Source organism: Schistocerca nitens, chromosome 3 (assembly GCF_023898315.1).
Source record: "Schistocerca nitens isolate TAMUIC-IGC-003100 chromosome 3, iqSchNite1.1, whole genome shotgun sequence".
NCBI lineage: Eukaryota > Metazoa > Arthropoda > Insecta > Orthoptera > Acrididae > Schistocerca > Schistocerca nitens.
The window spans coordinates 918,618,436-918,632,142 of record NC_064616.1 but is presented as its reverse complement, the minus strand read 5'-3'; the positions used below and the strand labels follow the sequence as shown (position 1 = coordinate 918,632,142).

The 13,707-nt window shown below is 39.5% G+C and overlaps 1 protein-coding gene across 1 annotated transcript in view; it reads left to right on the top strand.

Moving 5' to 3' along the window:
* Nucleotides 1-13,707, top strand: part of LOC126249484 (dynein axonemal heavy chain 7-like) — a 1,193,512-nt gene that overhangs the window by 964,944 nt on the left and 214,861 nt on the right. Inside the window, exon 44 of the mRNA XM_049951137.1 lies at nucleotides 3,904-4,063. Within this exon, the coding sequence (XP_049807094.1) occupies nucleotides 3,904-4,063 (160 nt within the window). The remainder of the gene's footprint in view (nucleotides 1-3,903; nucleotides 4,064-13,707) is intronic.

Below are 13,707 nucleotides of genomic sequence, written 5' to 3'. Positions count from 1 at the left end.
TATTTATCGAGTAATCGAATTCCAACGGATTTCTTTTGGAACTCATGTGGATCACCTCACATTTTTCGTTATTTAGTATCAACTGCCACCTGCCACACCATACAGCAATCTTTTCTAAATCGCTTTGCAACTGATACTGGTCTTCGGATGACCTTACTAGACGGTAAATTACAGCATCATCTGCGAACAACCTAAGAGAACTGCTCATATTGTCACCCAGGTCATTTATATAGATCAGGAACAGCAGAGGTCCCAGGACACTTCCCTGGGGAACACCTGATATCACTTCAGTTTTACTCGATGATTTGCTGTCTACTACTACGAACTGTGACCTTCCTGACATGAAATCACGAATCCAGTCGCACAACTGAGACGATACCCCATAGGCCCGCAGCTTGATTAGAAGTCGCTTGTGAGGAATGGTGTCAAAAGCTTTCCGGAAATCTATAAATACGGAATCAACTTGAGATCCCTTGTCGATAGCGGCCATTACTTCGTGCGAATAAAGAGCTAGCTGCGTTTCACAAGAACGATGTTTTCTGAAACCATGCTGATTACGTATCAATAGATCGTTCCCTTTGAGGTGATTCATAATGTTTGAATACAGTATATGCCCCAAAACCCTACTGCAAACCAACGTCAATGATAGAGGTCTGTAGTTCGATGGATTACTCCTACTACCCTTCTTAAACACTGGTGCGACCTGCGCAATTTTCCAGTCTGTAGGTACAGATCTATCGGTGAGCGAGTGGTTGTATATGATTGCTAAGTAGGGAGCTATTGTATCAGTGTAATCTGAAAGTAACCTAATCGGTATACAATCTGGACCTGAAGACTTGCTCGTATCAAGCGATTTGAGTTGCTTCGCAACCCCTAAGGTATCTACTTCTAAGAAACTCATGGTAGCAGCTGTTCGTGTTTCAAATTCTGAAATATTCCATTCATCTTCCCTGGTGAAGGAATTTCGGAAAACTGCGTTCAATAACTCCGCTTTAGCGGCACAGTCGTCAGTAACAGTACCATCAGCATTGCACAGTGAAGGTATTGACTGCGTCTTGCCGCTTGTGTACTTTACATATGACCAGAATTTCTTCGGATTTTGTACCAAATTTTGAGACAATGTTTCGTTGTGGAACCTATTAAAGGCATCTCACATTTAAGTCCGTGCGTGCCAAATTTCACACATCTGTAAATTTTAGCCAATATTCGGGATTTCGCGTTCTTCTGAACTTCACATGCTTTCTTCATTGCCTTTGCAACAGCATTCGGACCTGTTTTGTGTACCACGGGGGATCAGTTCCATCTCTTACCTATTTATGAGGTATGAATCTCTCAATTGCTGTTGCTACTATATCTTTGAATTTGAGCCACATCTCATCTACATTTGCATAGTCAGTTCGGAAGGAATGGAGATTGTCTCTTAGGAAGCCTTCTAGTGATACTTTATCCGCTTTTTTAAATAAAATTATTTTGCGTTTGTTTCTGGTGGATTTTGAAGAAACGGTATTGAGCCTAGCTACAACAACCTTGTGATCACTAATCCCTGTATCAGTCATGATGCTCTCTATCAGCTCTGGATTGTTTGTGGCTAAGAGGTCAAGTGTGTTTTTGCAACAATTTACAATTCGCATGGGTTTGTGGACTAACTGCTAGAAATAATTTTCGGAGAAAACATTTAGGACAATCTCGGAAGATGTTTTCTGCCTACCACCGGTTTTGAACAAGTATTTTTGCCAACATATCGAGGGAAGGTTGAAGTCCCCACAAACTATAACTGTATGAGTGGGGTATTTATTTGTTACGAGACTCAAATTTTCTCCAAACTGTTCAGCAACTATATCATTGGAGTCTGGGAGTCAGTAGAAGGAGCCAATTATTAACTTAGTTCAGCTGTTAAGTATAACCTCCACCCATACCAATTCGCATGGAGTATCTACTTTGACTTCACTACAAGATAAACCACTACTGACAGACACAAACACTCCACCACCAATCCTGCCTAATCTATCTTTCCTGAACACCATCTGAGACTTCGTAAAAATTTCTGCAGAACTTATCTCAGGCTTTAGCCAGCTTTCTGTACCTATCATGATATGTACTAAGTACTTTATAGTTCACTAAGATGAGAAGTGAGAAAAGTTAAAGAAAGCTGTTCATTGATGCCTCAGAATCCAAACACCACTCAGTGACAAACTTCGCTCTTAGCAGATGTCTACATCACCACACCTATTATTAATCGAGCAAACCTCATTAATTATTCACCTCTTTTAGATGATATCACAACTCCAGGATAGAGGTTAAAATTTGGGGCTCAATCCACCAGTAGATAAAAAGTTCCTGGTTGATGCATAACTTTATTCCCAGGTATGTTTAGTCATGTTAGTGTGTTGCTGAATTGTCTAATTCCATATGTAATTGGTTAAAAAATGGTCTTTGAAGAAATTTTACATTAAGCTATGTATCTATACATTAAGAAGTTGGGATGACTGTCTTTTCCTTATCATTATGTTTATCTGTGCATTATCATTGTTTGGAATCAGTAATGTACTTGAAAATGAGCTTATAGCATGAAACTTAGGTTGTACAGTAACAATAATAAAATTTGTGAAACAAAGCAGAAACAGTGTTTGTTTAATTAATTTAAATTATTTCACTTTCACTTTTACATAAGAAGTTAGCCATAACATCATGCACTTTCTCACATGGCACTTAAATATGATTTTTGTGAATATTGCACATATTACACTGTGCTATGCTTATACTTACTACATACTTATGATTTTTTTTCACTGTCATCTTCTGATAAATTTCACGTTCTTCTATCTTTTTAGCTTGCCTCAAATTTCATTATCTACATCCGAAAGAGAGTTATTATTAAAATATGCTGTATGTATATTTTGTCTGTTCTATTGGAAATGTCAGGCAGAATGGACTCCGCTGTTTTTGATACAGCAGCTGTAGATATCAGTATTTCGAGGAATGTACAAGTGTCAGCTGTGCTTTAGCCTTGAAATAATTCAATGACAAAAGTTGAAAATTTGTGGCAGACTGGGAATCAGACTTGGGTTTCCCACTTTATGCATGTGGTCACCTTACCTGCTTTGACTATCCGAGCATGCTTTCCATCTGACCCAAATTCTTGACTTATTGCACACTACTAACAAGGGAACCTCCCTATCAAATCCCCCTCAGATTTAGTTTTATGTTGGCACAGTGGATAGACCTTGAAAAACTGAACACAGATCAATCAAGAAAGTAGGAAGAAGTTGTGTGGAACTATAAAAAAAATAAGCAAAATATAAAAACTGAGTAGTCCATGCGCAAGATATGCAACATCAAGAATAGTCTGACTTCAGGAGTGCCGAGGGAAGACTTGAGCCAAGGACCTCTCGTTCTGCAGCTGCTCACGCTAACCACGGGACCACGGCACTCCTGAGCTCACACTCTCCTTGATGTTGCCTATCTTGCCATGGACTACTCAGTTTGTGTAGTTTGCTTATTTTTTTCATAGTTCCACACAACTTCTTCCTGTTTTCTCAATTGATCTGTGTTCAGTTTTTCAAGGCCTATCCCCTGTGCCAACTTATAACTAAATCTGAGGGGGGTGCGATGGGGAGGTTCCCTTGTAAGTAGTGTCCCTGTCAATTTCTTATTAAATTGTTTTAGACATATTATTTCTTACAGTGCAGTCTTACTAAATTTCATTCCTGTAAATCACTGGATAGCAAAACAGCAGTTCAGAATTCTTTACAAAATATGTTAATTAATTCAAGTTTCATGTGATGTTATTTACATATTTGATTACTTTTTTTTTTTTTTTTTTTTTTTTTAGCTTCCACTTACTGTTTGCTTGAAATCCAAAATGTTTATTTTATGGTTTCCTGAAATGCCTTGAAATTGCAGGCCAGAGTTGGAAGAGACACGCCAAAATCTGATTGTTGAAAGCACTTCTCATCGAGAATCACTAAAGCAGGTTGAAGATGATATTTTAATTGCTCTGTCACAGAGCAGTGGTAACATATTGGAAGATGAAAGAGCTATAAAAATTTTGGACTCATCTAAGGTATATATTTAATAAGTATTGGTTTATTTTAGTCTCTTCAAGGCTTGTTGCAGCTGAAATATTATTACCTGTGATCTGAATGCTCTCATTATCTCTTCATTGAAAGTCTGTTGCATTACCATGAAATTGTACTATGAAAAATTCTTAAATAATGTACTCAACAAAGTATTCAGTTAATCTGACTTGTTTCCAGTTTTATTACAAGGTGTACAACTTTTCTTCTGCTGTTTTTTCCCCAACATTTGAGGCTTTAATGAATTAAAGTGGTTACACATGTATCATTCAAAGTATTTTCCATCACTGGCCACTACTTTTTCCCATCTTTCGGGCAGTGTACGAATCCCATGTCGAAAAAATTGTTAATCTTTTGAAGCTATCCACAAATCGATCCAATCTGTGACTTCTTCATGAAATCAGAAGTGTTGGTTAGCCAGGCCATGCGCCATTGATCTAAACAGGTGATAGTCAGAGGGAGAAATGTCTGGTGAATATGGTGGGTGGGGGTAGGACTTCTCATTTTAACATTTCCAGCTACGTTTTGACCTCTTTTGCAACATGGGGTTGAGTGTTGTCATGCTACAAAATCATTTTATCGTGCCCCTCGCTGTATTGTGGCCATTTGGCTTTTAATGCTCTGCTCAAACACAATAATTGCATTCAATAACAAGCACCTGTGATTGTTTCACTTGGTTTTAACACCTCATAGTACATGACACTGAGCTGGTCCCAACAAATGCAGAGTGTGATCTTGGAGCCATGACTACACAGTTTGGCCGTCAACGTGGAAGCATGGCTGGGATATCCCCATGATTTTTTTGTGTTTAGGGCTATCGTAATGAACCCATTTTTCGTCCCTGGTCACAATGCAATGCAGAAATCCATTTCGTTTTTGCCTCTGAAGGAAGTGTTCACAAACACAAAAACACTGTTCAATGTCTCTTGGTTTCAGCTCACACGGGACCCAAGTTCCTTCTTTCTGAATCATGCCCATAGCCTTGAGATGTTTTGAAATGGCTTGCTGTGTCACTCCCACTGATTGTGCCAATTCTTCTTGAGTTTGACGGGAGTCTTAACTCAGCAATATCTCCAATTCTGCATCTTCGAAAACATTCTTTTATCAACCACTGTGCCAGTCTATGACGTTAAAATCACCATTCTTGAAGCAATGAAACCACTCATGACTCGTTCTTTCACTAATAGCATTCTTACCATATATACTTGAGAGCATTTGATGAAACTCAGCCGATGTTTTCTTCATACTGAAACAAAACCATAACACCTCCCACAAATGACGAGAATTGGGCTTGTAAACTGACATTTTCAATCGAAGAACAACTTTATGATGCAGACACAAATCGACTAATGTTTGAATGAGGCTCTGTTGACTGAGGTCCAAGCTAACTGCCTGATGTCTGCAATCTGTTTCTTTTGACCACTACTTACTGTTGTCGCCACCTATTGGAAAATGGCGAAACAAAGTTGTACACCTTGTATAACTTACAGCAATATGATGGAATCTCAGATCTCACATAAAAATATAGTCACAGCCAGACACTTTGGCTGGCCGTGGTGGCCAAGTGGTTCTAGGTGCTTCAGTCCAGAGCCGCACGACTGCTATGGTCGCAGGTTCGAATCCTGCCTCGGGCATGGATGTGTGTGATGTTCTTAGGTTAGTTTGGTTTAAGTAGTTCTACGTTCTAGGGGACTCATGACCTCAGATGTTAAGTCCCATAGTGCTCAGAGCCATTTGAACCAGACACTTTCAATATCCTATGAATCAGTATGACAACAGAAAAATGTTTACAGTGCACCTTCACATATGAATGCCTTTATCCATCAATAAGCAGTGTAAATTTACAATGTTCGCTGATGATACGAGCATTGTGGTGGATAATGTGTCAACTACTGACTTAGAATCCGAGGTCAGTGATATCCTTAAAGAAGTTCTGGGTTGGTTTAGTATTAACTCCCTTTCAATAAACCTGAAAAAAACCAATTTTATCCAGTTCCAGACAACCGACAAAAACCCAAAAGAAATAGTTATCACACAGAATGATCAGATGATAAAGCAAGTGTACTTATCAAAATTCCTAGGCGTATACGTGGACAGTAAGCTGAACTGGGAACATCACGTTCTACAATCACTAAAACGGCTGACGTCGGCAACATTTGCTTTACGAATTTTGTCACGCTACAATGACATTACCATCTCAAAGTCAGCTTACTTTGGCTATTTTCATTCAATCATGTGTTATGGCATCATCTTCTGGGGCAATACACCTGCCGCAAAGAAAATCCTCACAGCACAAAAAAGAGCAATAAGAATCATTTGTGGTGTACCCCCATGAACCTCATGTCGAAATCTTTTTAAACGACTTGAAATACTGACAGCAACATCTCAGTACATATATTCACTGATGTGCTTCATAATAAATAACCCCACTCTGTATGAAACGAATTGCCTACATCATGAACATAACACCAGAAGAAAAGAGGATTTCCACTGTGAGTCATAGAACTTGACACTTATTCAGAAAGGGGTAAAGTATGCTGGAACGAAAATTTTCAATTCCCTACCCAACAGCATCAAAAGTATAAGGAGTAGTACATCAGTATTTAAATTTAGCTTGAAAAATTATTTACTTGAGACCTCACTTTATTCACTAGAGGAATTCTTTCAGAGAAATAAGTAAAACCCAGATTGGAAAGATGTTTTTAAATTTTTTGACACTGTTTACTGTTAAACTGATGTAATAATGCCCTAATGTAAAAATTCCTGTTTTTCTCATTTCAATTTTTGGGTCACTTTTAAACCCAAAGTGGGAAGTTTTGATTACTGTTCAAGGTTAAAATAGATGCAATAATGCCCTAAATATGAAACTGCTATCTTCACATTTATGTTGACTAGTTTTTAAGCTAATAAGTATGACTTTTGTGCACTGTTATTAATACTATAGCAATATCTTTATTCTATGTATTTTATTATGTACATTGACACGTTCCACATCTGAGTGACTTGCTGACATGTACAGATCTATGGAACAAGTATATAAATAAATAAATAAAAGCCAAAAATCAGAAGGTTAGTTTTTGATTCAGCAGTCCTTCAACACAATAAACTTTCTGATCACTGATAGAAACAGATGTCCATGTTGTTGACACAAAAATACACCAATAATGGAAGTCGCTCATAGACTGATTTTTACAGAAGAACTTCACAGAGATAGGGAACTACATGTTGATTAATCAATGAGTGATGTAGAGGTGTTAATTGCTGAAAGCAGATTGACTATTTTTTGCAGTGGGTCTGGTATATAAAATCTGCATGATGATATATAATCTTGACTATTACATTACTGTCTATAAAACAGTAGGGTGAAAATTTAATAGAGTAGATGACCCTAAAGATCAAGTGGCGACTGAACTTAACTACAAAATGGCTGTTTAGAAAAGTATAAAAGTCCACAGTACTATTTTAGTAGTACACTTTATGCCTCTGTGGTACATTACTGACTTACATATAAGTTTGTCATGTCTGAAATTTTGCTAATACATGTAGGTTCTTAATTAGTGACAAACTGAACAATAAAGGGTTGTATCTGTTTCAAAAAATGAGGATGAAGAAATATAAAGTCAAATCATAAAATCTAAAGAGCATAATGGCTCAAAAGCCAAAAGCAATTTTGGGTGTGGCTAATCTTGAATTACTAATATTATTTCAGTTAATTAGTGTTGGAAAACTGAAACAGATTACTGAAAAGAATGAAATCAAATATTTCTAATGAATGGTGTCAGTCAGCTCAAAATTGCTGATTAACTTGCTCAGATTTTATCATTACAAACTGGTGTAACAAATTCAGTAAACAATTTCCCTTAATTAATAAGGCTTTAATCAAAAGCAAATACACCATGATAATCAGCCAGTTGTAAACAATACAGTATGTCATGAGATTATATAAAATACTATACACTTAAGAACCGGGATATTGTGTGTGCTCATGTTATATACAATAGTTGTACAAATACAGTCTATTAAAAGGAGAGAAAAAATTAGTTATTTAAAAAGAATAGAATAATAGCAAATGGATCAACTCTGCTTTGCTGTTTCACAGCCTGTCTGAATATTCCAGGACCAAAAGTGTTAAATGATAGATTTAGTTATACCATATAAAATACGAAACAGAATTTCTGGTTGGGAGACATAATATTTACTACTTCCAATGGATACATATAAAAGTAAAAGTGATGACATAATCCTGGCTTTTAAAACTGTTAGTTCCTTCTTTGGGGAGAAGTGTGGGTTAGGTTGGAAGTATTAAAAATTAAGAACAAGTCATCCAGAAACCACGATGAGAGGAATCCTCCTGTAGTGTTGATAGGGGTAGGGAAGACAAAGGGGGAGGCATCAGACAGTGTAGGAGGTCAGAGATGGTACATTAGTGGACTAACTTGTGTCCTCTGCAAGACATTTTACATAGGCATGATCAATAATAAATGGGCTTAGTACATAATTGACCATAGAAGAACCACCTAATATGGGACAGACAACACCCAGTTGCTGAACATGCTGTACCACATGAGTCAGGGACCTGAAGGCCTGCTACACCACAGGGCTATTTTGGATCCTCCCACACTATTTTTTTCCTTGAACTCTTCAGATGGGAACTTGCCCTCAAGTGCATTCTCAAATTCTGGTACCCTTATGGACTTACTTACCATTAACATGCCCCACATCCCCTCCTTTGATAATACTTTTATTAAATCACATTTACTTTCTTTATTGCTAATGTCCTGCATTCCCTCTTTAGATTACACTATTTACTACATCTCATTTATTTTCTTTATTGCTTTTAGTTTTTCATCTCCTACCTCCCATCTTTTTCTCTTTTTTTTCTGCTATGCTAGTTCCTAATTGTACTATTCATTTTGCTTTCCCTTAATCTATCTTGTATTCTCACTGTGTCCTTATCATCATTGTATGTTAACTGGCACATTTCTTACCAATGTTTTGTCTCTGATGTCAATGGCGTTCCTCTAATCCTAGTGTCTGACTGACTTGCCCTTGCTTTTTAGTTTTCTTTAATCTATCCTTCATTCCTGCTTGATGAAGGAGCTAATAGTTCCAAAACTAGGACTGTATTATCAATTTTATTTTTATATGTGTCTATTAGTAGTACTAAACATTTTTGCCTCTTGAAGATAGAACTGAACAATAATTCTGTCTCACAATTTATTAGTTTTCTCAATCTAATTTTCTTTTGACACTTGATTATATCTGTCAGTTTACTGGCACATTGGGGATCTACATTTGATTCCCAGTATTACTAGGGATTTTGGTTTAAATGGTTCAAATGGCTTTAAGAACTATGGGACTTAACATCTGAGGCCATCTGTCCCCTAGACTTAGAACTACTTAAACCTAACTAACCTAAGGACATCACACACATCCACGCTCAAGGCAGGATTCAAACCTGCCACTGCAGCAGCAATGCAGTTCCGGGCCGGCCGCGGTGATCTCGTGGTTCTAGGCGCGCAGTCCGGAACCGTGCAACTGCTACGGTCGCAGGTTCGAATCCTGCCTCGGGCATGGATGTGTGTGATGTCCTTAGGTTAGTTAGGTTTAAGTAGTTCTAAGTTCTAGGGGACTGATGACCACAGCAGTTGAGTCCCATAGTGCTCAGAGCCATTTGAACCATTTTTTGCAGTTCCGGACTGAAGCACCTAGAACTGCTCAGCCACAGTGGCTGTCCAGGGATTTTGCCTTGGTGGGAGAACAGGGACAGAGTGCACTCAGCCTCATGATTCTAAGTGAGGAGCTGCTTGGCCAAGTAATAGCAGCTCCAGGTGATGAAAACTGCCAACAATTGGGATACTGGTCTGCTGGCCTCACACCCCTCCATGTCACCTGAGATGACTCCAGTGTCAAAGAGTGACATGGCAATCAGTCAGTACTGAAGTGCCCACCAGGGCCTGTGGGTGGAGTGTATATCTGAGAGTTGATACAACTGAGCCTGTGATGTTCAGGGCAGTGTATAGTCAGTTGTTCAGCAAAATGGACAAGATTCACTAGAGAAACTGAAGTTTTATACTGCAGTCAGTCAGCACTGAAAAAATTGAAATTTTATATTGCGCAGTCAGGTGCATATCTTTATATGAAGTTGAGTGGCCTACTAATATAAGTTTTCATCCAATAAAGGGTGTACATAAATTTGGGAACACTTTCATTGTACATGTATCATACATATGTCCTTTTGAAGAGAAACCCTGAAAACTTTTTTTTCATGTATACTGCCACAGTGTAGTTGTAATTTGCCGATAGTCAGAGATAGTTGCAAACATAGCGAGTTCAGGTACAGAGCGAGCTTTTGGTGTGTTGGAGTGCTACAAAAATAAGTGTGCTACAGCTGTTCTGCAGAACTAAGTATGGTAAGAAGCCAACAACAAGGAAGGCCATTTACCAGTGCCACAACAAATTGGTTATAATGGGTTGCTTGTGCCCAGCTAAGAGAAGCAGACGTCCCAGTGTGAGTGAAGTGAATGTGGAGCGCATACAAGAGACATTCATAAGGAGTCCAAAGAAATCAGTGTGTCGTGTGTCCTGTGAACTCAAAATGGCTCCAATGACAGTGTGGAAGGCTCTGCAACAGAAGTTGCCTATGAAACCATTCAAACTGGAGCTAGTGCAAATGCTCAATGACGACTACAAAGACAAGCATTTTGAGTTTTGTTTGCAGTTGAAACAATTGAATGAAGATGGGGATGGCATTGTTGATCATTTAATTCTTAGCAACGAAGCCACTTTTCACACCAACAGGAAAGTGAACAGGCATAATTGTCAAATCTGGGGTACAAAGCATCCACACGAATGCAATAAATTTGAGTGATTCCCCAAAGGTAAAAGTTTTTTGTGCCTTGTCACATCAAAAACTGTATGGGCCATTGTAAGCGTAGGCTTCCACGGCCGTTGTCTTCTTCAATAAAATTCTTCAGCGTATCAGACCGCATCGTCATAATTTAAAATGCGCCAACGTTTCGGCCAGCGTTGCAGTTAGCCTTCATCAGGGCCTTACGTTAACTGCTAAATGAACACACTTGGTTCCTTAAATAGCTGCACGAGAAAACCGTGTCGTTACTTGATTGGCTGTAAAAGGAGGAGGAGGAGCGGTGAAAGGTATGCTTTATTGGTGTTTCCTTTATTGTCTGTCATTGGCTGAAATAGCTGTTTTCTATTGGTCTTTATATTAATCCACCCCATTGGAGGAGACGGACGAATAGCGAACAGGTGATGGCTGTGACGTCACACTGTTTCCATGCTGTCCAGAAGCCGGCTGCAGCGTGCCATTGCTTTGTGTGCTCGCGACCACTACTGCGACTCTCCGCGTGTCTGCATGGGCCGCCACGGCTCTGCCGCCGCTCTGTAGCCCTGCTATTGCAGGCAGCCAAGACCTCGGAAGCTTGTACCCGTCCTCTCTATTCATGTTGGCGGGTCTTTTGGCTATTTCTATCGCCTCTCTAATCTTTCTTTTGAAAGTGAGAGGCTGTTTCGCCAGGACGCGGGCTTCTTGAAAAAATATTGGTTTCCCACACTCGTCTCGGTGTTCCGCCACTGCTGACTTAGTGTGTTGTTTCAGGCGGATATATCTTTCATGTTCCGAGAGCCTTGTGCTAATCGGATGTCCCGTCTCACCTATGTAGACTAATCCACACGCACAACCAATTTCATACACGCCAGCTGTGTGTAGTTTCTCAACTGCATCGTTGGTAGAACCAAGCATGTCTGATATTTTGTTTCTGCTTCGGAAAATTGGTTTGATGTCGGCTTTTCGTAGAATTTTGCCAATACATTCGGTGACCCCTTGTACATATGGTAACACATCAATGCTCTGTGCCTTCTTCTCCTCTTCCCTATTGGTCTTCTCCCTTGTCGACATGGTGCTGTCTATCATCTGCTTCCCATAGCCATTAGTTCCGAAGCCGACATCAAACCAATTTTCTGAAGCAGAAACAAAATATCAGACATGCTCGGTTCTACCAACGATGCAGTTGACAAACTACACACAGCTGGCGTGTATGAAATTGGTTGTGCGTGTGGATTAGTCTACATAGGTGAGACGGGACGACTGATTAGCACAAGGCTCTCGGAACATGAAAGATATATCCGCCTGAAACAACACACTAAGTCAGCAGTGGCGGAACACCGAGACGAGTGCGGGAAACAAATATTTTTTCAAGAAGCCCGCGTCCTGGCGAAGCAGCCTCTCACTTTCAAAAGAAAGATTAGAGGGGTGATAGAAATAGCCAAAAGACCCGCCAACATGAATAGAGAGGACGGGTACAAGCTTCCGAGGTCTTGGCTGCCTGCAATAGCAGGGCTACAGAGCGGCGGCAGAGCCGTGGCGGCCCATGCAGACACGTGGAGAGCCGCAGTAGTGGTCGCGAGCACACAAAGCAATGGCACGCCGCAGCCGGCTTCTGGACAGCATGGAAACAGTGTGACGTCACAGCCATAACCTGTTCGCTATTCGTCCGTCTCCTCCAATGGGGTGGATTAATATAAAGACCAATAGAAAACAGCTATTTCAGCCAATGACAGATAATAAAGGAAACACCAATAAAGCATACCTTTCACCCCTCCTCCTCCTCCTTTTACAGCCAATCAAGTAATGACACGGTTTTCTCGTGCAGCTATTTAAGGAACCAAGTGTGTTCATTTAGCAGTTAACGTAAGGCCCTGATGAAGGCTAACTGCAACGCTGGCCGAAATGTTGGTGCATTTTAAATTATGACGATGAGGTCTGATACCCTGAAGAATTTCATTGAAGATGTATGGGCCATTCTTCTTCACTGAGAGCACTGTCATTGGAAATTCCTACTTGGGCATGTTGCAGCTATGGCTGATGCCCCAAATTCAATCGGAATCTCTGTTCATCTTTCTGCAGGATGGGGCTCCACTCCATTTTCATCGTGAAGTTTGTGGGTACCTGAACACAGGGCTGCTGCATTGATGGATCGGCCATGCTACAGAAGAGGACAGCTGTTTCATGAAATGGCCTGCCCAATCACCAGATCTCACTCTGTGTTACTTTTTTTCTGTGGGGACAAATTAAAGATCTGCTGTATGTATTGCCTCTACAATGTGATGTAGCAGAACTCCGGGAGAAAATACAGGAAGTGACTGCCACAGTCGACAATGCCATGCTGGGACAGGTATGGCAAGAATTCAGTTACCATATTGACATCTGCTGGCACACTCATGATTTGCATATCAAATGTTTGTAAAAAACATTTTCAGAGTTTCTCTTCAAAGTGCAATATGTATGACATCTATACAATGTTTAGTTCTTATGCAATAAATAATTGAAAGTGTTCCCAGACTTTATGTACACCTTGTATAGGCAATTGTAGTGTGCAACAGTTTTCCTGATACACATGTGTAAATCATTTGTCTTTATTTATTTTCAGTTGAGCTACAGTTTTATCTTAACAGTTGTAACTTTGTTTTTCTTCTGCATTTGCAGTAAATTAACATCTTTGGTTTCATATTCACACACAAATTTGATGTTTCTTATAATTAATTATGATGTATGACATATTTTGTACATCGTGTCCATAATTAAAGTTTCAGTTTCAGAACACCGTAGAAA